The sequence below is a fragment of the Bos taurus genome, chromosome 28 (genome assembly GCF_002263795.3).
Source record: "Bos taurus isolate L1 Dominette 01449 registration number 42190680 breed Hereford chromosome 28, ARS-UCD2.0, whole genome shotgun sequence".
NCBI lineage: Eukaryota > Metazoa > Chordata > Mammalia > Artiodactyla > Bovidae > Bos > Bos taurus.
The window spans coordinates 32943827-32969831 of record NC_037355.1 but is presented as its reverse complement, the minus strand read 5'-3'; the positions used below and the strand labels follow the sequence as shown (position 1 = coordinate 32969831).

At 41.3% G+C, this 26005-nt stretch overlaps 1 protein-coding gene across 15 annotated transcripts in view; it reads left to right on the top strand.

Moving 5' to 3' along the window:
• KCNMA1 (potassium calcium-activated channel subfamily M alpha 1) overlaps positions 1-26005 on the top strand; it is a 777298-nt gene that overhangs the window by 417630 nt on the left and 333663 nt on the right. For all 15 annotated transcript variants that reach the window (XR_009493216.1, XM_024986560.2, XM_024986559.2 and 12 more), the window contains 2 exon segments: positions 23651-23744; positions 25233-25344. Coding sequence is in view for 14 of the 15 variants with exons in the window: in XM_024986560.2 (XP_024842328.1) it covers positions 23651-23744; positions 25233-25344 (206 nt within the window). In the remaining variant the exon portion in view is untranslated.

Here is a 26005-nt window from a genome sequence, read left to right as displayed (position 1 = left end):
TACTGTCTGATCCACCAGGGAAGTACGTTCAACCCTCAGCTACGGAAAGGGCTGAACAATTATGTTGGAAATTAAGAGAGCGGAGTCATGCTCGAACTTTGGAGCCCAAATCTCTCTTCTACATCTCCCCAGCTCCAGTAAGGTTACGGCAGTGCTGATCAGCAGGTTTGGAGCAATGTGGTATTCTACTCTCTACCCTCAGAAACTTAAGAGTGTGTGAAATGGAAGATGTGCTGATATTAAGCAGCCAAAGCTGTTTTCTAAATGAAAGCCAAAGAAACGTAAGCTGTTTGTACAAATCAACTTGCCGAACTGTCATAATCGGCACTCCAGATTCTTGGCCCAGCACTAGCCACTCCTGGTTTGTTCTTCTAACCAGAAATGCCAGTGCAGAGATTAAAGTGCACTGTGCTGATGGCTAAAGGCTTGAGAAGGAGCCAGCATCAGAGTCTTACAGAGACTGCCCCACCTAGGCTTCTACCGTTTGTATGCAATTCTGGGATAATCAGCTCAAGGGAAGAGAGTCTGCAAAAAGGCATCTCATAAGCACAGAAGCACCACACAACTTAACAGGTATCAGCAAAGAAAAGAAGAAAGGACCCCCACATGGCCAGTCACAAGGAAGCAGCCATTCCTTCAGCCAATATGTATCAGATAATCAGGGGTCAGTTCAGTTCAGTCGCTCAGTTGTATCTGACTCTTTGAGACCCCATAGACTGCAGTACACCAGGCCTCCCTGTCCATCACCAACTCCTGGAGTTTACTCAAACCCATGTCCATTGAGTCGGTGATGCCATCCAACCATCTCATCCTCTGTCGTCCCCTTCTCCTCCCACCTTCAATCTCTCCCAGCATCAGGGTCTTTTCAAATGAGTCAGTTCTTCGCATAGGTGGCCAAAGTATAGGAGTTTCAGCTTCAACATCAGTCCTTCCAAAATCAGGGGGTCAGGCACCCATTTAGCTCATTGTCATTCAGGGATTCTGACATTAGTCCTTATATTCTCTCTCTAGGCCTGTAAGTGGTTTCTGGATTTATTGAGAACTTACTAAGTGCAAAGATAAGCCCTTGACGAACTGATCTCATTGTATTACTCAGTAACACTATTGTGATGTTCTCCATTTGACTGATGAAGAAAGGGAGCCTCACCAAATTTAAATAACTTGGTTGAAGTCACGCAGTTACTAACTGGGACCAGAATGTGAGCTCCTGGTCTGAATCCAGAGTTCTTTTTCTTAAGTCCAAGATGATACATCCTGTTATATGCCAATATCTGTGGAATCCTGGATAATTCATCATTGTGAGCATGTTTTCAAAGTGTGGGAGATTTGCATGGGTGGGTTATTTTGGGACATTCCTTTATTAATGAACATAACAAGATGAGCTTTGGGGCAGGCTGGCAATTTCTTCTTCATATAACTTAGGAAAGCAGTTGACAAGGAAATGTTCTGTTTTGCCGTCCAGTGAGATTGGAAGTATGTAGTTAAGTGTAAGTCAAAAATTAGGTGTCAAGCATCTTTCTGGGTACATATATTATAGACTGTTATATTATCAAGAAACTCCTTAGGTTGGAATAAGAGAGATGAAAATCCTTTGATGTGGGTACAAACATCATATATACATGGGAAGTGAGGTGGCAGCAATCTCATGCTAATCATCACGGTGTGACAAGGGAAACACTATTATTAACCAGAGACTTAATCTTATTGAGGTTGATCTAGGACTTCAGTCCCCTCTCCCTCTCCGTCTTTCTTCCTAGCTTGTACTTTCCTCTTCTTTTCTTCACTTCCTGCTTTCTTCCCTCCCCTTTTTCAGTCCTTTAATTCCTTCCTTTGGGCCTCCATTTATTTGTTTATTCATGTAGCAGAGTTTATTGAGTCCTACCATGTACGATGTTCAAGGTACTGTTTGGGCTCTGATGAAGCAATGAATAAAACAAATACGTTTCCTGCTTTCATGGAGCTTGCATTTCAATGACTGGACAAAAATATGGGGATTTGGAGAGACAGAAAGAAGATGCTTATGATTGGATCTTAGTGGGCAAGAGAGAGTGATATGTGGAGTTTTATAATAGCCAGGACATGGAAGCAACCTAGATGTCCATCAGCAGATGAATGGATAAGAAAGCTGTGGTACATATACACAATGGAGTATTACTCAGCCATTAAAAAGAATACATTTGAATCAGTTCCAATGAGGTGGATGAAACTGGAGCCTATTATACAGAGTGAAGTAAGCCAGAAGGAAAAACATAAATACAGTATGCTAACGCATATATATGGAATTTAGAAAGATGGTAACAATAACCCTGTGTACGAGACAGCAAAAGAGACACTGATGTATAGAATAGTCTTATGGACTCTGTGGGAGAGGGAGTGGGAAGATTTGGGAGAATGACATTGAAACATGTAAAATATCATGTAAGAAACGACTTGCCAGTCCAGGTTCGATGCACGATACTGGATGCTTGGGGCTAGTGCACTGGGACGACCCAGAGGGATGGTATGGGGAGGGAGGAGGGAGGAGGGTTCAGGATGAGGAACACATGTATACCTGTGGCGGATTCATTTTCATATTTGGCAAAACTAATACAATTATGTAAAATTTAAAAATAAAATAAAATTTAAAAAAAAAGTCAAAAAAAAAAAAATAAAGTCAGAGCAAGGTTAAAAAAAAAAAAAAAAAGAAACTTAATGCAGAAGCAGAGGCGGCCCCGTGTGCAGTGAAACCTACCCAAGGCACATGGAGGCTTGGTTCCTGGCTTCACGTTTAACATCTTCAACAGAAGTCAACTAATGAGTGCTTACTAGGATCCAGTGGCTGTCCTAAGTGCTTGTCACATTTTAACTCATTGAAACCTTACAGCTCCATTCACCGGATTTTAAAACATCTCTACCAAGTTGAAAAGCTATGAGTTCAATGTCAGATTGGTAATTCTAAAAATCCTTTTTATTGAATTAACAGAGTTAGGACACAATGACATTAAGATTTTTTTTTTTTCTTTCCAGTTTTAAACAGTGGTGATGCTCTTCTAATATAATGGCCTTAGCATTCATACACACATACATACACACATTTTTTTTTCAATGCAGAGAAGTATTTTATACTTAATGGGATTGTTTTTAAGCTTTAAATTAAACTAGTGTTCTCCTTCTTTATGGTGGAACTGGCTCATTTGCAAATGGGTTTACTAAATGGATCCATTTATTGTGTTTGCTCTGTTCACACTATGATATCATGCTGTTCATAGTTTTGTCTGAACCAAAGTGGTGTTTTGATTCCTAGAATTTTGTTGCTGCTCATAATAAATGAATATCATATCTTTGCTTCGCTACTGTTAGCTCACACATAACTACAGATTATCTTTAGAATTGCTTACACAAAGCACAATGTTTCAGAAGCTAGTGACAGCTTAATTTTTTTTTTTTTTTTTGGCAATCTCATATAATTTTAGAAGATAATCCTGATTTTTTTTTTTAATCAATTTACTATTCAGGGAGAATCATGGCTACAAGGAGCTGTCCATCAAAATATATGCTGATTTGAGAGGATAAATTAAAGGGAAAGTCAGTGTTAAATGATTTGAACACTTGGTTCAGAGACAGTCTCTAAGTGGACCTTTACCAGATGTGCAGTATTGAGGAGTAGCTGTGATAGGCCCCATCTTCATCGATGTAAGACTGTATTAAGTGTTACTGTATTTTTCAAAGTTTAGAATGCATTGTAATCAGCATCACTTGAACAGTAGAGCATGTTGTTGCATATCCAGTAAGACTGGTCTGTTTGCAAGCACACCCTTTGGGTTCAAACCCTCATCTAAACTCTTGCCCCCCTGCTGTGTTTTTATGGAGATCCTCAATTTGGGTCTGTTGCTACTTCAACACTTTACTGGGTTCCTAGAGAAGTGGATCAGACAGATCTGTAGATTTTCAGTTTATGCTGCTAATATGCTAATGCCAAGTTTGGATCACCTTCTGAATCTAGAGCACAAAAAATAGACATCATGTGGAGAAAAGGAAGAATAATGAATTGAGACGCCAGTCATCTCTATGTATTCTTTCCATCCTGGCCTCCCTACGACAGAAGACAATCCTTCTATAAAGAGAAAAATACTGATTCATTAGTTTGAGAGAAATGAGGTTTAATCTGGCATTAGGCATTTCGTTTTGGGATGCCTAAGTGACACAGAGAAATCAAGTGCCCCCGTGGAGATCCTTCCCAGTATAGGGTTCAAAATCTCCTGTGTCCCTTTTGGAGCTTTGGCTTTTCACAGCCAGTGGGTCAGTTGGCCTCACTGAGTGGTGAACCTTGCTATCTCCAAGACCATTCTCATTCTAAGGCTTAAAATCTCCTTATACATCGTAGGGGAGGTAACCTGTAACTCTCTTGGGACATGGAAGGCACCCATAAATTAGTCTTTTGAGGATACGGCATCCACTAGGCATTGTAGTAACATCATGGCTACAATAGTTACTGTCATACTAATATGTTCTCAATCCATATGGGAACTCTGGGCCCATTTAAAGTCAAGTGAGAGGTTGGGATTTCTCTAGAAGGCTTGGCAACTCATCTAGGTGCTAATGGATTGTGATCATTTGTCCCCAGATCCATCCATTTCTTTGCTCTATCCTTCTCCTCTTCCTTAAACATTTGTTGAGGGCTTACTTCTTGGACAGTCTGCTAGCAGGAACACAGACACAAAAAATGACCCCACGGTCTCTCTTAGGGAACTCATGATCTATAGTAAAAAAGGGAGAGAGATGAGAAAACAAATAAATGACCACTGAGTTAGTTAGGAGTGCTACAGTGAAAGCACCCATGAAGCAAGGAAGAGCCAGAAAATGGCTCACCTCCTTCCAGCTGAGGGAAGGATTATGGAAAGCTTCCTGGAGAAGGTAACCACTGAGCTGTGTTACAAGGTAAATGAGTAAGAGTTTTCAAGCGAATAGCATAGGCGTGAAAGAGAAAGTTGACTTCACCAGTGCATTCTTTCACAGCTGGCGTTTGTTCTTACGGATGCGGGATCGTTCTGTGAGTCTTCTGTCTTCCACTGGTTAAGAAATTCTTAAAAAAAATATATATATAACACAGTTAAGATAGGACCTTCTTCATAGTAGGAGCTTCTGGCTCCTCAGGGAATGGTTCGAATAACTCATTTATTTCCAGTTTGAACTGTTCTGATTGTTTGTCTTTTAAACAACTAGGGAAAGATGGAAGTTTCAGATGCTTCACAAGCCCAAATGACCTGCAGGTAATAACAGTGTTAGGTTAACAGCAGGGCCACATCTTCTATTTCAGGAAAGATTGAATTGACTCTTCCTGGATATTCGTCTGTGAGGCTTCAGTTCCAGGAGATTTTATTCTTTGTGCGTTTCTCCATTTTTCTTTTGTTTTAGAGAAAACGTCTTAGAAAGATAAAACAGATGACATATTTCTTGAAAAGTCATTGATATTTTAAGGATCTGTCTTTACTGCCTTACTTTGGCTTGAGTTTACTTCCAGAAGAATTACCTAGGACAACATCATTTTGGTAGATAGAGTGGATAGTTACCCTTGGGTGACTTGGAGGATGCTGCAAAAATCTTTACTCCAAAATATCTCTTTCTAAATCGCAATTTAGAATTTTATAATTCTACAATTATAAATTCATTCTTAAAGTATTTTAGGTTATTTCTTTAAATCTAAGTATCTCTTCATAGATCTTGTTAGATGTTCAAGCTAAATTTAGAAAAGGCAGAGGAACCAAAGATCAAATTGCCAACATCTGATGGATCATAGAAAAAGCAAGAGAATTCCAGAAAAACATCTACTTCTGCTTTATTGATTACACCAAAGCCTTTGACTGTGTAGATCACAGCGAACTGTGGAAAATTCTTCAAGAGATGGGAATACTGGACCACCTTACCTGCCTCCTGAGAAATCTGTATGCAGGTCAAGAAGCAACAGTTAGAACTGGACATGGAACAACAGACTGGTTCCAAATCTGGAAAGGAGTGTGTTAAGGCTGTATATTGTCACCCTGCTTATTTAACTTATATGCAGAGTGCATCATGTGAAATGCCAGGCTGGATGAAGTACAAGCTGGAATCAATATTGCCAGGAGAAATATCTATGACCTCAGATATGCAGATGACACCACCCTTATGGGAGAAAGTGAAGAGGAACTAAAGAGCCTCTTGATGAAAGTGAAAGTGGAGAGTTGAAAAGCTGGCTTAAAACCCAACATTCAAAAAATGATTGTGGCATCCAGTCCCATCACTTCATGGCAAATAGATGGGGAAAAAATGGGAACAGTGACAGACTTTATTTTCTTGGGCTCCAAAATCACTGCAGATGGTGATTGCAGCCATGAAATTAAAAGGTACTTGTTCCTTGGAAGAAAAGCTATGCACAACCTAAACAGCATATTAAAAAGCAGAGACATTACTTTGCTGACAAAAGTCCATCTAGTCAAGGCTATGGTTTTTCCAGTAGTCATGTATGAATGTGAGAGTTGGACTATAAACAAAGCTGAGCGCCGATGCTTTTGAACTGTGGTGTTAGAGAAGACTCTTGAGAGTCCCTTGGACTGCATGGAGATCAAACCAGTCCATCCTAAAGGAGATCAGTCCTGAATATTCATTGGAAGGACTGATGCTGAAGCTGAAGCTCCAATACTTTGGCCACTTGATGCAAAGAACTGACTCCTTGCAAAAGACCCTGATGCTGGGAAAGATTGAAGGCAGGAGGAGAAGGGGATGACAGAGGACAAGATGGTTGGATGGCATCACTGACTTGATGGACATGAGTTTGAGCAAGCTCTGGAGTTGTTAATGGACAGGGAAGTGGGGCGTGCTGCAGTCCACGGGGTAACAAAGAGTCAGACACGACTGAGCAACTGAACTGAACTGGTCTCTTCATATCACCTTGTACCATAATTAAGCAGGTCTCAATTATTGGCTCCTTAGTATGGGAAGTATGGAGCTCCAGGAAGGGACATGAGGTTGAAAAAAACAAACAAAAGGATAGGTTAGTCCAGGAACAGCTTTAAATAAGGGGAGATCATCATAATATCAGCAGCATCTCTCAACAAAGCTCGTCATCCAACATCTGCTTGCCTGAGGAGATTCCTGCTGGTTAAGCTAGGAGTTTCCTTATCACATTAGTGACCTATATTTATTGACAGTTGATTTTGTCTTGAGGGATCGTCTGTGAATATTTGCATAGTAGATAAACAACATCTCTGCCTCAATTGATATTCCTCTGAGAAAGGGAGGAAGCTGGTTAATACTGGCTGGCATTGCAGGCTTCTCTTGTACCTCTTTTGTATCTTTTGGAGTTGAACACATTACTACACAGATAACAGGCGCCAAAGAAATGACTTCTAAAGAAATCAGTTTGTATATAGTTTTTAAGGAGCATATTAAAAAAGCAGAGACATTACCTTGCCGACAAAGGTCCGTCTAGTCAAGGCTATGGTTTTTCCAGCGGTCGTGTATGGATGTGAGAGTTGGACTATAAAGAAAGCTGAGCGCTGAAGAATTGATGATTTTGAACTGTGGTGTTGGAGAAGACTCTTGAGAGTCCCTTGGACTGCAAGGAGATCCAACCAGTCCATCCTAAAGGAGATCAGTCCTGGGTGTTCTTTGGAAGGAATGATGCTAAAGCTGAAACTCCAGTACTTTGGCCACCTCATGCAAAGAGTTGACTCATTGGAAAAGACCCTGATGCTGGGAGGGATTGGGGGGCAGGAGGAGAAGGGGACGACAGAGGATGAGATGGTTGGATGGCATCCCAACTCGATGGACATGAGTTTGAGCAAACTCTGGGAGTTGGTGATGGACAGGGAGGCCTGGCGTGCTGTGATTCATGGGGTCACAAAGAGTCAGACACGACTGAGCGACTGAACTGAACTGAACTGATCACCATAAATAGAGTACCTGGCTGACACCTGGCTGAAATGAATGTAAGCAACCAAAATAACTGATTATTTTGCTATTATAACTTGATTTTGAAATAGTTTCAAGGAGTTGCAAAAGCAATACAAAGTTACTGGGCACATTTCCTCCAATGCGAGTACCATATGTTGAGTACTGTATGTTACATAGCCATAGTGTGTTGTTAAAACCAGGAAACTGACATTGGCACAATATTGTTGACTCACATTCTACCTTTTTTAGCTTTCTATTGGTTTTTAGAAACACTTTTTTTCTGTATAGTTTGAGGATATTTTATTGCATGTTTTTATATTTTAACCTCTCCAGTAAGAATACAGAATTCTTCCATCAGTAGAAAGAAATGCCATTGTGAGAGGCCAAACTTTAAAAAAAAGATCAATAAATTGAAAAATATACACCAACATTTTCATAAGGTCACATTAATGAATTTTAAAATGGTACTTGTTTCAAAATGACAGATTGAGGTTTAAAATCCCACTAAAAACTATTGTAATTCAGTTGACTACTTGTGAATACGGTATATGTGGGGTTTTGTTTAAATCATTTTTTTTAGCCTCTCCAAATAAAACCTTGGTCACTTCTGTTGATCAAGGTAGAATCTTGCTATCTATGGAAAAAATTTTCTCACTGTGTCATGTTCATCTGATACCACAGGTGGATGCGTGCATATGGATGCACACACAGTTATCACTACTTCTTGGCAGGAACACAGGTTTGGGCAGGAGCAGGTGAAGCAGAGATACTGAGTTGCTGGGGAAGATACTTGGGAACAACGGTTGGAGCTCTTATCTCTTGTGATTTTCCGGTTGGTTTCTCAGAAAGTTGCTCAAGAACGTTAATTCTGGGGAGGGGGCTGTGTAGTTTTCTTTTGGTTTAAGTCAAGACAGCAAGAGGGAAAATACCACTTTTGATAGTATACTTTTCCTTTGGAAGTTGCCCAGAATGTTCGACGCTCACTTAACTTTCTTGTAGAAGGATGGTGGGGACTTAGTACTCTTAGCTGATGAAGCAGAAACAGGCGAGTTTTGTTTATATACTGTTGTGACCATGTGATCATGCTTGTCTGGTGGATTTTCATTTGTTCCAAATTCATCCTAATCTGGAGCTTCCATGAAGCCAGGACAGGAGTACAAATGCTGATATGAAAAAAACGAACCCTCTGCTCTCAGACTTTGTGAAGAAGAAAACATGATTAGCTAAACTCACAGTAAGAACACAGACCTATCACATTATCTTTTGAAATGAGGTCACGGTCCAGGGGCTGCCCCACTGCGCTGCCTTCCCAGCTGTACCTGACCATTTCCTGAGTGTCTGCTAAGAGCCGGGTAGCAGTTACTTTAGAGAATATCAATCTGTGTCCCTGGAACCAGCAGAGTGCAGGTCACAGAAGGAAAACCGCAGAGGAAATTGCCAAATGAATGTACGGACTATTATAGTTTTGTTCAAAACTGTAGTGTTTTTTGAAAACATTCAACTTAAATGTTCAAGTTTTATAATCAATAAAAGGGAATAAATTGCGATCAAGTGGCAACACCCTGAGGCATGAGGAGAGGTGCTGGGAGGAAAATGGATTTCGTTTCTGCCGGCATCGGTCCACACATTCCAGGGATCCTGGCGGGAGTCCAGCTCTCTCTGAGCATGTGAGGTTGAGGGCATGCCCTGCCCATTCATGGCTGTAATCACAGGCGCGGGGAAGGTGGAGGTTGAGTTCATGTGTCCAGAACATTTTAAGAGGACTACTATTTCTGGTCAGAACCAGGAGAGAGAAAGTGTGAGTAGGGGCTAGATTGCACCATCCTTTGAGTTGTGTTCAATCTGTCAGTGATCATTCCTGTGGCCTTGGTATCAGAGAGGGGCGTGATAGGCCTCTGCTGAGTCCGTAGTATTTTTGTTTCTTTAAAAGCAACTTTAAACTTCTGTTTTTATTGTTTTTGCTATTCAACCTATTTTGATAGAAACACCTTTAGGAAATCTCACCTGTAGCTAAGGTTCTGTGAAGTGGTCAAGGTATACATGGGGTGAACTCACTTCTGACCTGTCGTGCATGCTGAGATGATAAGATCGCGCCCCTCAGGAGTGGGTTTAAAGTCAGGCTCATAGGTGGCTTTCGGGGATCATAGTAGCATAGGGTTACCTACCCTTGCACCTACCCAAGTTTTCATAACTGATGGGTTCCTTCGATATCATGCTTTGCACTGGGAGTCACCATGAGCTCTGTAATTAGTATGTAAAGGATTTTGGCACTTAACCATCTATATTTATCTGACCAGCTCAGCTCTGCATCTGTAACGAACTGTAACCCAGGAAATCATGGTGTGTATCTTCATGTAACAGATGCCTTGCTTCTCCTGAATTTTCAAAGCGTTGAATTGATAATTACGGATGATGTTAAAGAGTCTAATGAGTTATTTGTTCAATGCGACATACATTATAAAAATACCTGCATATATCGGGTGGGCCAGGGACACCATCTCATCTGAGTAACAACTAGTTCTGTCCCCACCTTGCCCCCTCTGTCTCTCCCCTCCTTGTCCCCAGAGCTGCCTCTCCTCACGTGTAATGCCAGTGCTCTGTACAGTGTTTTGTTTAGAGTGGTTTGAACATTTTTCTGCCTGTGTCTTTCATTGCTGAAGTAACTCACCTCTCTCATATCGACTCTTACCCAGGAGCCGCACTGCAGACTCTTTGATGTAGGTCTTTTCTGCATGGCAGCTAAGGCCAAGCTGTGATTTTCATTGCATGATGCAACCTCACCCTTTTGGTTGTCGCCTCCAGGTTAACCAGATCCTTTCCCTGCACCGCCCATGCATGTCACGTGCTTCCCCGCCAGGCTTGGACCTGAATGTAGTAAGCACCTGGCGCATGCATGGAATCGAAGTGGCGAACATTCTGATACACTGAAGTCCTAGCATCTAAGATTCTCTTTGCCTATCATTGAGGGCCCCCAGTTTGCCGTGATACCACAAAGGCCACTCAGTCCATTAAAAGATCAAGCCTAGAAAGTTGGGAAAGAGAGAAATGAATCTTCTGTTGTTAAGGATAGGCTGAGCAAAAGTTAATGGCAAAGAATTTAGAAGTGAGAGTCATTTTTCCAAATAGCATTTTACCTACAGTCCTACAGATGCCCACCTCTGCACAGATGTGGCCAAAGTGATCAGAGTTACAATACCTTATCACATCTTTCTGAAGACTGTTACCTCATTTGCTTTTGCTTAGATCTAATCATTTAGATCTAATCTTTTGCTTAGATCTAAATTTATATACCTAATTTAAAAAGTACCTCTTAAGCTACATGTCCTGGGGAATGTGATCATGGATCTTTCTCTTAGATTATTGTATTAAGAGGAATACCACTAATTCAACTTTAAAAGATGTGAACTGGTAGCACTAAAAAGGACAATCATAGCCATTGGAACATGTTGGCATTGCGTTTGCATTATTAATTAGTAATTGCAATCATTTTCTCTCTTTAAAATACGTTTGCCTTAGGGCTTTCTTTAAATGTGTTCTTTTTTTTTTAAGAAGCATGTTTTGTTTCCTCTTTTTTACTCCCTTTTATTCTCAGAATGGACTTTTATAAAGCATACTTGTCAGGAACTGTTTTCTTACTAGAGTTTTTTGTTATTTTATATAAATAGAGACATTTTAGATTACAGTGGCTGTAAATTGAGTAGGATGACAGGTGGGCATTAGCAGACTTCTGATAATCCTAGGGTAAGAATAATAATTCCTAGAGATTCTTGGCAGTACTAGCTTGCAGCACCCCTTAGATTAAAACTATTCACTGAGCAGCCATAATGACACAAAATTGAAGGCTTTGTATCTTGTTTTTAGTTTTCCCTCATGAATTGTGAGTTCTTTATATCTGGGGGATTTAGTAGATTGAAGCTCTTACCAAACTTCTATTTTCTCCTATTTTATTAAATGTATCCTAGTCACCCTATATAAACAGGCTTTGCTTCGAATTTCATAACCTGTCCTCTTGGCCACCAGTGTAGAGGTCCTTTGAACGGAGGCATTTCCCTTTCTGAAAGGGGCTTAGATGACATTATTGTGCAGACAGACCTGTGCAGAGCGGGTGATGCTGCCCCCAGCATGTTGAAATGCTCTCTCTTGCCCAGGGCTTTTATCTGGGGTTTTGTAAATGAAACACCTGATCCTTCTTTTCAGGTTCTTCAGCAAAGAGACTGATTCCTCTTTCTCTGAAAACCACAGTGCTTCTGGATAAAATGAAAGAATTTCTGAAACCCAACACAGTGTGAGGATAAGTGGGTCCATTCGTGGAGACAAAGGAGAAGATTGTAAGGAATCAGATTTCCAGGGTCTTCCTGAGTTCTTCCCAGAGATGGTTTTATAGTGATGGGAAAACAATTCTCAAGGAAAAATCAAAGATGTGGCAATATAATTGAAAAGAGGACCTGCAGAAGGAAGGAAGGAAAAATAAACTTCACCCCATGGAACATGTCATTCATGATATTCTTTACTAAATTTGGACCCAAAATCATGGGGACACCATTGATTGATAGGATAGAAAGAGCTATTTTTTTTTTCTGAGGCATGAACAGGACTATTATGATAAATAAGTGGTTTCCAATGCTAACTGGAAATAAGCAAGAAAGAAAACTAAATGAAGGAAAAGAAATATTCTAAGAGATAAGTTGTTTTCATGAAGTAGTTAAGGATAGTATAAATGAGTGTATACTTGAAGATACGGTTGTAAAATCATAGGGTTTAACAAGTTACCATTTTCCTTGTTAGTGATGATGATTTGTTTCTAAGGCAACTTGATATTCTATGGAGACATTGGTCTCCATGGCCCAGGTCACTTTATAGCATTCCTAAGGAGTGACTCTTCTTGCTTTGCACTCAGCAGACTCAAGACTTCTAATCGGCAACATCTCAGACTCTCCTTTTTGGCTGTGAGGCTGCTGAGCTCTCAACAAAATTCCTAAATAGGAATACTTGCGAAACTTTCATGCCTCAGCTGTCAGCCAAAGACAGGGCTAAGACACAGCTATTTTATTTCCTTGTAATAAAGGTATAATTGTTCTGTATGCCAGATGTCAGAAAGACTTGTACCAGGTCTTTCTCTGTGTCTTCTTAAAAATCAAACACCAAAAAACAAATGAAAGAGAAAAAAAAAAAAACTCAGAATGTCAGAAACAAAGCTATCATCATTATCCTTTGGCATCACTTAAAATTTGTATGTAGCTTTTAACAAATGGCAGGGTCCTGGTGTTGAGGATATATGTTATGTGACAGTGTTTTTTATTCTTCAAAGTCAAGTTGCAGGTAAAGGGGGCAGCTGTTTCTTTAAATAATTATTTTTTCTCATTACTGTCCCCAAAGGGCCTTGGACTGCCAACAATCAGTGCCAGGCAGGCCCTCAGTGTTAGCATTCTTCATCAGGGTAGCCCTTTGAATGAGACCACTGAGGGGAGTGCGTGCTATTCTGCTTGGGTCCTGATGTGGCTGGGGTGAATAGCAGGGTTGAAACTGTAGTAGTTCTTTTAGGCTGCTGATAGAATGTTAGATTTTGTCAAAGAGAATAGGAAAGGGAGCTATTTCATGCCCCTTGGCAGTGAGACTGCCAGGCTGGTACCCAGCACAGGCTTCCCCACCCTAATCCTGGCAGGTAGACCCATAGCAAGGAGGCGTTGCCAAGGTCAGGCTGTCCAGGTGCTTCAGGATTATGTGAGGGAGGAAGACAGGGCTGGAAGCATATGGCTTAAGCTGAATAAGTAGGAGACAAATGAGTGACCAAGAAGTGCCTAGAAGAGTCTAAGACAAATATAAGAAGAAGGGTCAGAGAGAAGAATTTTGAAGTCTATATCCAATAATAGCCCAAAGAGATTCCATGATGATTTGAAAACCTGTTGTACTGTGGAAATCCCAACCCACCTGCTCAACCTTGTCCCAGTGAGCCAGCTTTTGTAAATAGAGGGCCCATGCTTTTTCCAGGAGACTTTTGGCAATCTGGAGAGCTTTTTCTGTGGGCAACCTTGAGGCTGAAGTGCCTTGAGACTATCCCAGGCTATTCTTCAATCTTGCTCTCCCTTTAAGAAGCAGGCACACCAGACAACTGCTCCCTGGTGTCTCAAAGCTGATGATTGGTTATTACTAGTTAGAAATGATTGTTTATGGGCCTTTTAAAACATGTTGAAAATTTAACATCCAGGAAAAAAAAAAGGCATTGGAGACAGAAGGCAGTGGTGGGATGACTGCTCAATTTTTCCCTCCTCAAGTCTAAGCATTTGTAGACGTGAGCGGAATAGGGCTCCAGGAGTCAGAGGTACTACTGACCATCCCCTTTCCCCTATGCCAAGCACTATGTCTGAATTCTTTCTTCTCCATTCAGACCTGGGACTTCTTTTCTCCTCTTTCTTCTCCCCATTTCTAATCACCTCATCCAGGCTGTCTGGTGTTGTGGATGGTCCCAGAGTGAAGCTGGAGTTGGGTAGAGAACAGACATGGTGCTGGAAGGCTGTGGATCCGTGCACGAGCGTGTGCCCATCCACGGGTGCCACCCCACACTTGTGCGTGGTTCACTGACCCAGCCCTTGAAGAACTCTGTTTCATTGTATCTGTGTTTGAGTGTCTGTGCACCAAAGGCTGTTTCAATCATGTACTCCATCACGTCCCTCTACTAGAAAAATAAGAGTTCACTGCAGAGGAGCTGACTCGAGTCAGTGGAGGTAGAGAAACAAGGGACTAAGGATCATTCAGTCAGCCTCCTCAGACAGTTTGGTGAAAGCTGAAGCAGGGCTCATTTGGCAAGACTCTGTTTAGCACAGTAGCTTAACTCTGATTTATTACATAAAAGTTTCTGGCAAATACAAATAGTAATTCCACTCTGGTAACAACTGTGATTGAAATAATTGTAGTCTGTAAATAAACTGCAGAAAACAAGCATTAGTGGGTAAGTTGTCTTGGATATCATTTCGAGAGTCCAGCACTGAAGAAATACATAATCTTACGGACGTAGAATTGGAAGAGATATTCAGAAGACCTGTGACTGGTTCAGCCCCCTCCCTTTCCTCCAGACCCACGCTAAGCCATCCAGGTAAATGAAACTCTTTCCTCTGCTCAAGACCTGAAAAAAGGAGAATACACATGTCCTGTGGCCCCTTATTAAAGTGACTCATGGTCTTCTATGCTGGGAAATCTTGGTTAATTATTTAGTATTTATGAGACTTGTATGACTGCCTTCATGGACATAACTTTTTCCCGGTGTTTCTTTTTTTCGATGTTACCCTAAGTTAAAGTTGTAATACATAGAATCACACCAGATGTCAGCTCACTGCAAATCCTATTGGGCATTTGAATTATATTGCAACACCTGATAAGGAGGCAATAAAGCAGATACAAAAAAAAAAATAGAGTGTGAAATAACTAATTCTGTTTTTGTTCATTTGGATAATTGCCTTTTGGGGCATTTTTCTACAAACGTTTCTTATTATCATTATTACTATTATCTTTGTTTTTAAGATAACTATCACTTGTTCAGTAATTAGTCTTCACTCATTATCTGATTTCATTCTCACAACAACCTTTGAAGCTTGTGCCTTATATCCAGCTTACAGATGAGAAAACCAAGGCTTGGAGAGGTCAGATCATGTGCTTACCATTCTGTATGGCTAGTAAGTAAGAGTTGGTATCTTAATTCTTCTGTTGAAGTCTGAAACTACCCAACTGCTAACCACTCTTGAAGTCAGCTTGTAATGCCCACACTTTACTACTTAAGTGCTTTAGTGGATTAGAAGATGGGAGAGACAAAGATGAGAAAGAAAACCTAAACTCAGATAGCATATTGAAATCTTGTGAAAAAATTCAGAAGGGCTCCATAAGAAAGTGACAGAGGTTTCCTGAAAACAAAGTGTCTGTGTGTTTCATTGAAAAATCCAGTGTGTAAGGAAGTGACATGTTTTGTTCTCTCCATCAGCAATCTGTGTCACTTCCTTTGTCTCCTAGAAGAATGCTTAATTATTAGGGCTAATCATTCAGGTAGGCACCCTGAGCCATACAGCCACTCTGAAGTCTACTGCTACCATTGTTCAAGGTTCTCTGATCACTCAAAGCTCAAGAAGACAGAGCATGTAGGATTCCAGCGAGTAGTGAGGGTTTATAAACTACCTCTCCATTTGTTCCAATTCATTTCAACATGACCCTAATGAGGCATATGCTTGTGGCTGTTGGATTACATCTCATCAGTTGAGCAGAGGCATAATTAGAAGCCTGCTGCTGTCAGAAAGATTAATAGGCCGATTGATACAAACCCATAACCGAAGATTTCCCAACAAAGCCATTTAACCAGCTGGCTAGAAATCATGGTACGGCAATACTGCAAGTAACAAAAATGTTTTCTGTGCACATTAGAGCCATTGCGAGATCTAAGAAAAGTGTTTTAAGATGAAACAAAGGGCCTATTCTGATGTTGTTATTATTGTTAGTATTGATGAATCAATGAACAAATAAATGAACAAATTTACCCATCAATGGTAACAATATCTCAGAAGATAACAACTTCAAGATGTTCGATGATAAACTCACAATGATGGTGAACAGAACAGGTCGCCTTCTGTTTGGTTAAACTCATAAAAACTACACAACTTACTGAATACGTGCCCCACCCAGTATAAACACCAAAGCACCCAAACTGGAAAGATTAACTCTTAAGTGCATAGCTCTGTCAAGGCAATTAAGATTGCCTTGACACTGAGAAAAGCAAACAGATAGAAAGCCTTCAACTTGGATCCATTCAAGACCTGGGCACTCCTGAGGTGCTGTCTAGTTTAGAAGACCATGTTCTACATAAAGATTCTTGCTTTATCATTGACTAATAAGTATACCATTCACAAAATCCACTATTGTTATTAGCTTGCAAGAGACCTAAAATTCTTGCAAGAGACCCAAGGTACCAGCTCATGGTTGGAAGAGCTTTGGCCTGGAGCATGGTAGAAAATAAAACTAGAGATGGAGGCTGAGACTGGGTTTCAGAGGTTTTTCTCAGCCAGACTTCGAGTTGATGCATGAGGCAGGATGGTGGATGGTGGATGAATTTTAGGTCTCTTTTGTGAGACAGAAAATTATATCAACAATAACATTGATTTCTAATTTGGAATATATTGTAACATCTGGCCTCCCTTTTAAAATTTCTTGGTCTCAAATATTCTGATTAGCTGGGTACTTTTATTTCTATATCGTGGGCAAGAAAACCAAAGCATTTTACTTATCCCATATATCCTAACAATACTAAAAAATCACAGTTCACTTAGATTTACTCCCTCTTCATCACAGATAGGTTTCTTAATATCCATGACTATATGATGTAATTTTTCTATATTTTGATTGAATGGAATGCAAAACTTTCTAATCCATGATTAGAAGTATTAATAATATCTAAGGATTATCATACATTGCTGTATACATTCTTGTTCTTCTAGAATAAGAAAGGCTGAGAGAAATTGAGCTATCCATCTTTAAGACTATGGAACACTAGGATTTATTTCTCTATAAGCAGAGGAACTTCCCTCAGCAGTTAAGGTCAAACTCCATGACACCATGACTATGCAGGGTCCCAGGAAGGCCTTTTGGGGATTAGTAATATCTCATATGTCAGTCTTTACAGAGGAGGGTTAGATACAGTTTGGACAGTTCAGCTTCCTCTGAATTTTACAGAACATTCCGCAAACACATACATGTTTTTCTAGGACAGTGTTACCTCCTCCATAAATCAGTCACACCCCATTGTCAACTCCTATTGATTCATATAAGCTTCATGCCAGGCCCTGTGGATAGCAGATCCTATGCCTTATGCTGTTTCTTCCCCTCCAAGGATACTGCAATTGGTCTGGAGAAGGGAGGTGGTATGGCAGAAGGGTATTGAAATTTCTATCCCAACTCTACCACATAGCTGCATGATCTTGGGTAGGTTTCTGAGCCTCTGCTTCTCTGTATGAAAAATGGGGAATAGACCAAAGTATCTGCTGCTTGATTTTGCCAAGTTGTGAGGACAAGTGCAATAGTATGTGTAAACTCTATGCAATTGCCAAGTATTATTATATTGAGTAAGAACCAACATTCCAAAGCAGTTTAGAATTCCTTACTCTTAGTGCTATGAGAATTCAAGATGGGAAAGTTCAGTGATGGCAGAAGCCAAGGAATGCCTTCTGGCTGGCCTTGAAGACTGCCTGAGGTTTGAACTCAAAGAGGAAGGACCACTTGAAAAGTTCACAGCAAAAGCATAGAGTTAGAATTAGGAATATGAGAGTCACATACATGAAGTGATGAAGGCATCAGCTCATGGTAGGAAGAGCTTTGGCCTGGGCATGGTAGAAAATAAAACAAGAGATGTAGACTGAGGCTGGGTTTTAGAGGTTTTTCTCAGTCAGACTTGGAGTTGATGCATTAGGCAGGAGAGAGCCACAATGGTGGATGGATGACACCTTTTAATTAAATTACTCTGGCAACATTGCAGAGGTGAGACTAGGAGGAGAGTCTGGAATCATTAAATTTATTGTATTGATTCATGTCTGCAGTTCTATGGGCCTGAACTCCCGTGGTCCATAATCCTGGTGGGAATTGAGATGGTTTCATCCAATTAAAAAAGGGACTAGCCACAAGAGTGAGGAGAATGTAAATGTTAGAAATTATTTCCCAAAGTGCTATTTTGTTCCTCAGCTAGTCCCTTCCCTCTCATGCAGTTGTTTATTAAATCATTTCGAATGTCTGCTGCTGCTGCTGTTGTTCCTAAGATGCTTAACATTTCTTTATCTCTTATAAACGACATTCTCCATAACCTCTCCCCATCCAGCCCTCATTATTTTTCCTTTTAATCTTAAACTAAAAATGTGCTCCTCAGGCACTTAATTGGAATGTCATTGGTGAAGCTTGCATGGTGGCGTTGTATTTATTGGGTTGGCCAAAAGGTTCATTTGGGTTTTTCCACAAAATCTTACAGAAAAACCTGAATGAACTTTTTGGCCAACCCAATAACACTTCCCTGTATTATCTTAATTCCGCTCCACCCCCACCCACCTTGTTCACATCTGAAACTCAAAGTCTCCTTGTAACCCCTTGATCTCAGCACTTAATTTAGTAGCAGGCAGGTGGTTGTCCAGGGATGGGCCCAAATGTGTAATCCTCTTTATTCAGGTCTGAATGGGAATCACCTCGAGCAGCAACACCTTTCCCTAACGTGTAGTTGCAGAAGAGCTCTTCAAGAGCTGTGATTCTCAAAGTGTGGTTCCTGGGTGAGCAGCAGCATCTGGGAAATGCAAATTCTTAGGGTCCCATACAGACCCTCTGAATCAGGAGCTCTGACAAATGGGGTCCACCAGTGTTTTACCAAGCCCTCGAGGTACATGCTAAAGTTTTAGAAACACTGTTCTGGGGAAATGTTTTGAAAGGTTTGGGCAGCCAGGCTCAGAGAGTTAGGAAAACAGACTTCAGAAAACATTAGGAAAAGTTTAGAGGCTGAGAAGAGAGGCAATTACTTCCTTCTTGGAGATAGACCAGACATCACAACTCCCAGAAGTGAGACTTTGTCCTTAGCCCCCTCCCCTTTGAAAAACAACCTGGGCAGTCATTGCTTACTTCATGCTTTGGAAAGACAAGTTCTTAAGTCCGTCTTCAAGAAGGACCGTTGGATCTTCCTGCCCAAAGGTCTTCACCTGTATTGTTAGATAGGTGGAGAAAAAGATATATTTCCCACTTTGGTCAGTCTCATTCTCCTCTATAGAGACATCTGAATACTAAGAATATGCTTACTTGATGGTCAAGAGGAAACAGAGGTTTGTATTTCAGTCTCTGTTCTACACTGAATGTTTATCCCATCAGAAGCAGCTTTTTATTGAGGTTCTTTTGAAGGTGCCCCAATCATAGTGTCCTGATCGAAATGCTAAATTTGCCTAAAGTTTTAGTACCAGGCTTGATCCGTGGACTGTAGGAGCCTAGTAATTAACAGTCTATCAACTTACCAAGTATCTTAGGTCCTCTAATTAGTAAGTTACTAGTTAACCAAGAACAATTGAGAGAAAGTCAGCTCTACCACCAGGAGTAGTGTTTTTATTTCACTTTTTAAAATCCTCCTTTTTTATCTGTTGGCAACATGTCTGTAAAAATCCTATTCTAATGTGGGCATGCCTTATCAGAATGGAGATCCAAATTTAAGTGTGTAATTCAGAATCACTTCCCTTTGTAGGAAAAAAAAAGGTGATTTCTTTTCTAGCTCCTAAAACTTCTAGACAAGGAACTCTTCTATTTTACACAAAAAGGAAGAAGAGTTTATATTTCATTCTCCATTCTACAATGAGCTTTAATCATTAAGATAAAGTCTCATTGGGAGGAAAATAAATTCTGGCTAGTATGGCCAACCCTTTTGTTGTTGAATTCTGTGTTTTCTTTTTATAAGATCAACGAACTTCTCTGTGGGTTGTTTCCATTTGAGGAATGAAATGATGGGGCTTTAGAGTCTCTGCTCTGTGGTCTTTGACTGTATGAGTCTGTGGACTAAAGGCACTCAGAGGATTTATCTCAGAGGGGATCCTGATAAACAGTTCTGATCTCTCTTGAGAAAACTAGGCAGGAGATTTCTCCTTGGGCTCTCATGCAAAGAGCTGAGAGGGATAGAAAATAGACTGTCTGATCACTCTGGTCCTACCTGGGTTCCAGGGGCCAGCCTCTTCTGTCTCAGAATTTCCTGTTTCTCTCCTACTTCATCTTAGCTGAGTGGCTCTTATTACTGGTGAGCTTCAGCCAGAGGAAAAGCTGCCAGCCCCAGCAGCATAATTTACTCCCTTTATTATTTCAGCTCAAAGTATAAGTCTCAAGGAATGATATAAAAGGATGATTAAATTAATTCTCTAAAATTCTGAAAGACCAGAGAAAAGGTCTATTATGATTTCAACATTGTTTTCTGTAAATCAGTGTGTTGTAGAGGTATATTTTTCAGCACAGTGTTCTTTACCATCAAGCTCTCTTATTGCTGCCTTTGGGGATGGGCAATATAGGAGGAAGTAGCAGAAATGACCAGAGAAGGCAATGGCACCCCACTCCAGTACTCTTGCCTGGAAAATCCCATGGATGGAGGAGCCTGGTGGGCTGCAGTCCATGGGGTTGTGAAGAGTCAGACACGACTGAACCACTTCACTTCCACTTTTCACTTTCATGCATTGGAGAAGGAAATGGCAACCCACTCCAGTGTTCTTGCCTGGAGAATCCCAGGGACAGGGGAGCCTGGTGGGCTGCCATCTATGAGGTCGCACAGAGTTGGACACAACTGAAGCGACTTAGTAGCAGCAGCAGAAATGACAAGGAAGGCAAAGAATAGTGGAAATTAGTTGCTACAGCCTAATTCCTTATACTCTCTTAATTATCTGCTTCCATTTATGTTGAACCAAAATATCTTCAATGGTATTGAGCTAGCATCTCTTCCCCCACTGTTCCTTTCTCTTCCACAGCCTAGCAAATACTTTCCCTACTCAGTGTGTTTCAAGGTTACTATGAAATTGACCACAGAAGCCATGGAGTTAATAGGAGTTAAGGAACTCACATGGACCCCCAAATGTGCCACCAATGACTATTGTGAAGGCAATAAGTAAGGTGATTGTTTGGCCTTGGTGAAGTGGTAGTGGGTTTTCCGTAACAGACTTGGGACATGTCTGTCCCCTTGGTAGTATACACATCAATCTTGATGTGGACAAGTTTATAAGGCACAGCTAAGTCACTGCTGGCACAAGGGAAGACATGAGTACAATATTGTATTTCCCTGCAGGATTCCCCCCCCCCCCCCGCCCCCCGCCCATCCTCAATCTCCTGCTCACTCTTACGCACACATACACCCACACATACACCATTTACTCTTCAGTATTTTGGTAGCCCATCATACCTGTAGCTTACCTAATATAGAGATGCGCGGTCTCCTCATCCCTTGGGATCAATAGTGGACTTCTGGTCAACCTAGTTCATATACTTCTTTCCACTGCGCCTAGAGTAGCAAAGAATTCTAACACCTGTGGACCCTGTGGGTCTTGCTCTTAAAACAAAATTCCATCCTAGATTGAGGATTGCAGAAGTGTCACTTGTTAACTCCTGTCCTGGATTCTCCTTTTTTCATTGAATCTGAGTAAGAGAGCAGGCAAAGAGCAGTGGCAGGCTATGGTGTTCAGTCTCTTTTGCTCCTGCCTTCTTTCATCATTGGAGTAAGCAAATTCCATGCTATCTTTCCTCCCGCTTTACCTTAGTGAAAACCGAGTACTTGCCATTTCCTTTATACAAATGGTTTTCAGTGTTTGTTTTTTGTTCAGTCTGCTTAGTTTGTAAATGCAAATGTAGATTCCTCTTCATGCTTGTCTGTAGGGTTTTCCACATATCTGTGATTTGGGAGATGACAAAGGGCATGTTTGACTTGTAATACAGATGAAGAATGGATAAATCCAGTGCATGTAACTCGATCAGAGAGTCCCACGGACTGAGTCACCCTGCCTTTAAGCGGGCCCTGCATATCTGTACTGCACAGATTCCTGCCTGTTGAACAACCAAGAATTGCCCTTACTGAAGTACAACTATACTAACTGGTATTGCGTACAGCAATTTCCAAAGTGGTGATACTTGGAAATCCTCCATCCTGCACCTCTCAAGTTAGCCCTCTCCCATCCTGGAGGTCCATGTTGCTTCCCATCTGGGGAATGTATTTTACTTCTCCCCATCCTCCCCTATTCTTTCCCTCACCACACCTTCTTGACATTCCTGGCCTGAGTGGTTCCATTGGCTTACTGATAACAGTGTCCTATACATATTCATTCACAGCTTTGAAAGGCTTATGAGGCTTTCCTACTTCCCATCCAGCCCAAACTTTGGGACTTTTCACACTCTGATCCTCTGATCAGTTTGATGCAGGAAAGCACACGGAAGCCACGTACCAGTTTGTATAGTTGTACCCTTTTGAACTGCCTACTCTCAAGCAAAGTAGAATGTGCTGGGGGTTCGCATTGGCTGCTTGACACACACAAGGGCAATTAACCTGCATGCCAAAAAATAAAAATAAAAATTAACCCTTAGAGTACTGCTTCAATAGATTGATTTAATGGTCTTGAATTCTACCAGTTGGGCAATGCTTCTTTCCCCAGATCAGAGTGCTGCATATAAGTCCATATTTAGTTTCACCAGAACATCCACCAGGATCCTCTCCTCCACGGCTTTCCTGAGATGCTCCTGGTCCTTTATCATTAATCAACCAATGGCTTTTAAAAGGTCCAAAACACAACCGCTGTGTTTAATTGAAAATGGACTTCATTTCTAATGTGCTGGAGAGTGGGAGGGACTGCTTTTAGCTTAGGTTCGTGTCCTCTCAAAGAAAGAGGTCAGTTCTTTAAGGGTTAATATGAAATTGAGGACTTTGGTGGTCTCTTCTGCTTGTCCTTCCCTCAAGGTGTCTGCATGATCCTCTTTAGATTCTTAGCTCAACTGTTGAATGATGATGGAAACAATACATGTATCAAATGACGAAAACAAAGAACAAAAGACTGTATGGTTGAATGGAAAGGCCCCTTGGCAATGCTTGCTTGATGATCACAGGGGATACAAAGACCAAATGTTTTATTTTTTGAACGTTCATTTTGTCCTGTTCCCTAAGCACCGTCACTGCACAGCGATATGGAACATGTGATGATGCTTTTCATTTACCTCTTGCTTTTCTCTTCTTCCTATCTAATAGCCCAATAGAATCCTGCCAGAATTTCTACAAAGATTTCACATTACAGATCGACATGGCTTTCAACGTATTCTTCCTTCTCTACTTTGGCTTGCGGGTAAGTTTGAACAAGACTGCTCAGTATCACAATGGAGCGTGTGAATCTTGTACCTAGGGACCATTCCCCATCAGCATCTGCTCCCACAGGCAAGATGAAGCCCAGTGTTTGCAGGGAAGACAAGAGACCGAATTCTGATTTTCATTTTGTGAGAGAGCCCTTTCCTTAGGTCAGCATTTCCTCACGTATATGTTAATTTTGTTCTGAGCAGGAGAAATAAGGATTGAAATGACTATTACACCCTTACTGGTCTACTGTTCCTCATCTCTCCATTCACGCACGAATGCATGGTTTGCCTTAAACAGGAGGAAAAACCTTCCGCTCTTAAAATTATGTTTATCAGTGCTCACTTAACTGAATCCTGAGAGAACAGTGAGTTGTGAGGGTTGAAGCAAGGGGGTAGATTGGCAGAATTGAGGGCTTGGAGGATTTATCCAAACCATGTCTATAAAGGGAGCTGTACAGACTGTGTGGGTGAATATTTACAGTGGAGACTTTAAGAAACGTGAGGTCTCTCAAACTGCCCTATGATGCTATTGAAAACCACAGAAAAATGTACTCCCTGAGCTTTCTCCAAGGCTCTCAGAGCATATAGTCACTCTCTAGAAAAGACTGTAGATCCAAATTCTAAGACAGAAATAGCAAGGAACTGGCATAGATATAAGAACATAACATCTCCCTGTAGGCCCCCATGAAAAACTGAAATGTACCCTTTGGAAGAAAGAGTATAGTTTGTTGTAGAGCCCCAGTTTGAGTTCCCTGAGTCATACAGCAAATTCCCACTAGCTATCTCTTTTACATATGGTAGTGTATATACTTGGAGAAGGCAATGGCACCCCACTCCAGTACTCTTGCCTGGAAAATCCCATGTACGGAGGGGCCTGGTAGGCTGCCACCTATGGGGTGGCTAAGAGTCGGACACGACTGAGCGACTTCACTTTCACGCATTGGAGAAGGAAATGGAAACCTACTCCAGTGTTCTTGCCTGGAGAATCCCAGGGACAGGGGAGCCTGGTGGGCTGCTGTCTATGGGGTCGCACAGAGTCGGACACGACTGAAGCGATGTAGCAGCAGCAGCAGCAGTGTATATACTTCCGTGTTACTCTCTCCATTCCTCCCACTCTCTCCTTCCTCCCCCATACCCGTGTCCATAAATCTGTTCTCTATGTCTGCATCTCCATTGTTGCCCTGTAAATAGGTTCATCAGTATCAACTTTCTAGAACTGAAGGGTGGGAAGAGGTGGGAGGTGGGGGGAGGCTTAAGAAGGAGAGGGGACACATGTATACCTATGGCTGACTCATGTTGATGTTTGGCAGAGACCAACACAATATTGCGAAGCAACTTTCCTTCAATTAAAAATAAATAAAAAAAAAATAAATAAAAATAAATAAGTGTTTTCTTTTGAGGGGGGGAAGAGTACTGTTTGCATGCCAGCACCATGCTTCTCATTTTCTCTCTCTCTCTCTCTTGTGTTTTCTTTCCCCCAGTTTATTGCAGCCAACGATAAGCTATGGTTCTGGCTTGAAGTGAACTCTGTGGTAGATTTCTTCACGGTCCCCCCTGTGTTTGTGTCCGTGTACTTAAACAGAAGTTGGCTTGGTAAGTCGATCTCTCTCCCTTCTTTTTCACTGGCTTCTGAGCCATGGCTGAAATACATCAGGTGGTGCATCTGGGATGCATTGGAGGACTGAGAATCCACAGAAAGAAACCTTCCTGGATTTGTGTGAACAACTCTCAGAGGTTTAGAAGTTGATGGTGAGAGTTTTCTCTCAGAAGCAAGCACCAGCCAAGAAGAATGTGAACAGTGAGTGCTTCAGAGAATGCAGTTTTATCATTGTTGAAGCCCAGTGGTCATCATGGTCACAGGCAGAACCTCTGCATTCATGGTTCTCTTACTGTTTATTCAACAGAGCATGGGCACAAAGCTTTCTGCGTAACAGCTTCAGGTGCCCCAGGAGGCCTGCCTGCCAGAGTTAGCTTCTGTCTGCTTCACAGTTTTGTGATGGGTGGACCCAGTGTGGTTTAATTAAAATTGTGAGCTCCTTTGTGGGGGTGGAATAAGACACCTTCACCTCGAGGGAGATCCAGCTTCTTCCCTGTGTGAATGGAGGAGCTTTTGCTGGAGCTGTGTTCACACCTCACTTCCTGTATTTGCTTGACAGGTCACTTCCTGTATCAAGTCTAGGATAATTTAGTGGGAAAAGTAAGTAACTCAGAGGATGGTCAAGGGGCCAAAGGTTTAGAGAGGCAGCTGTTGGGT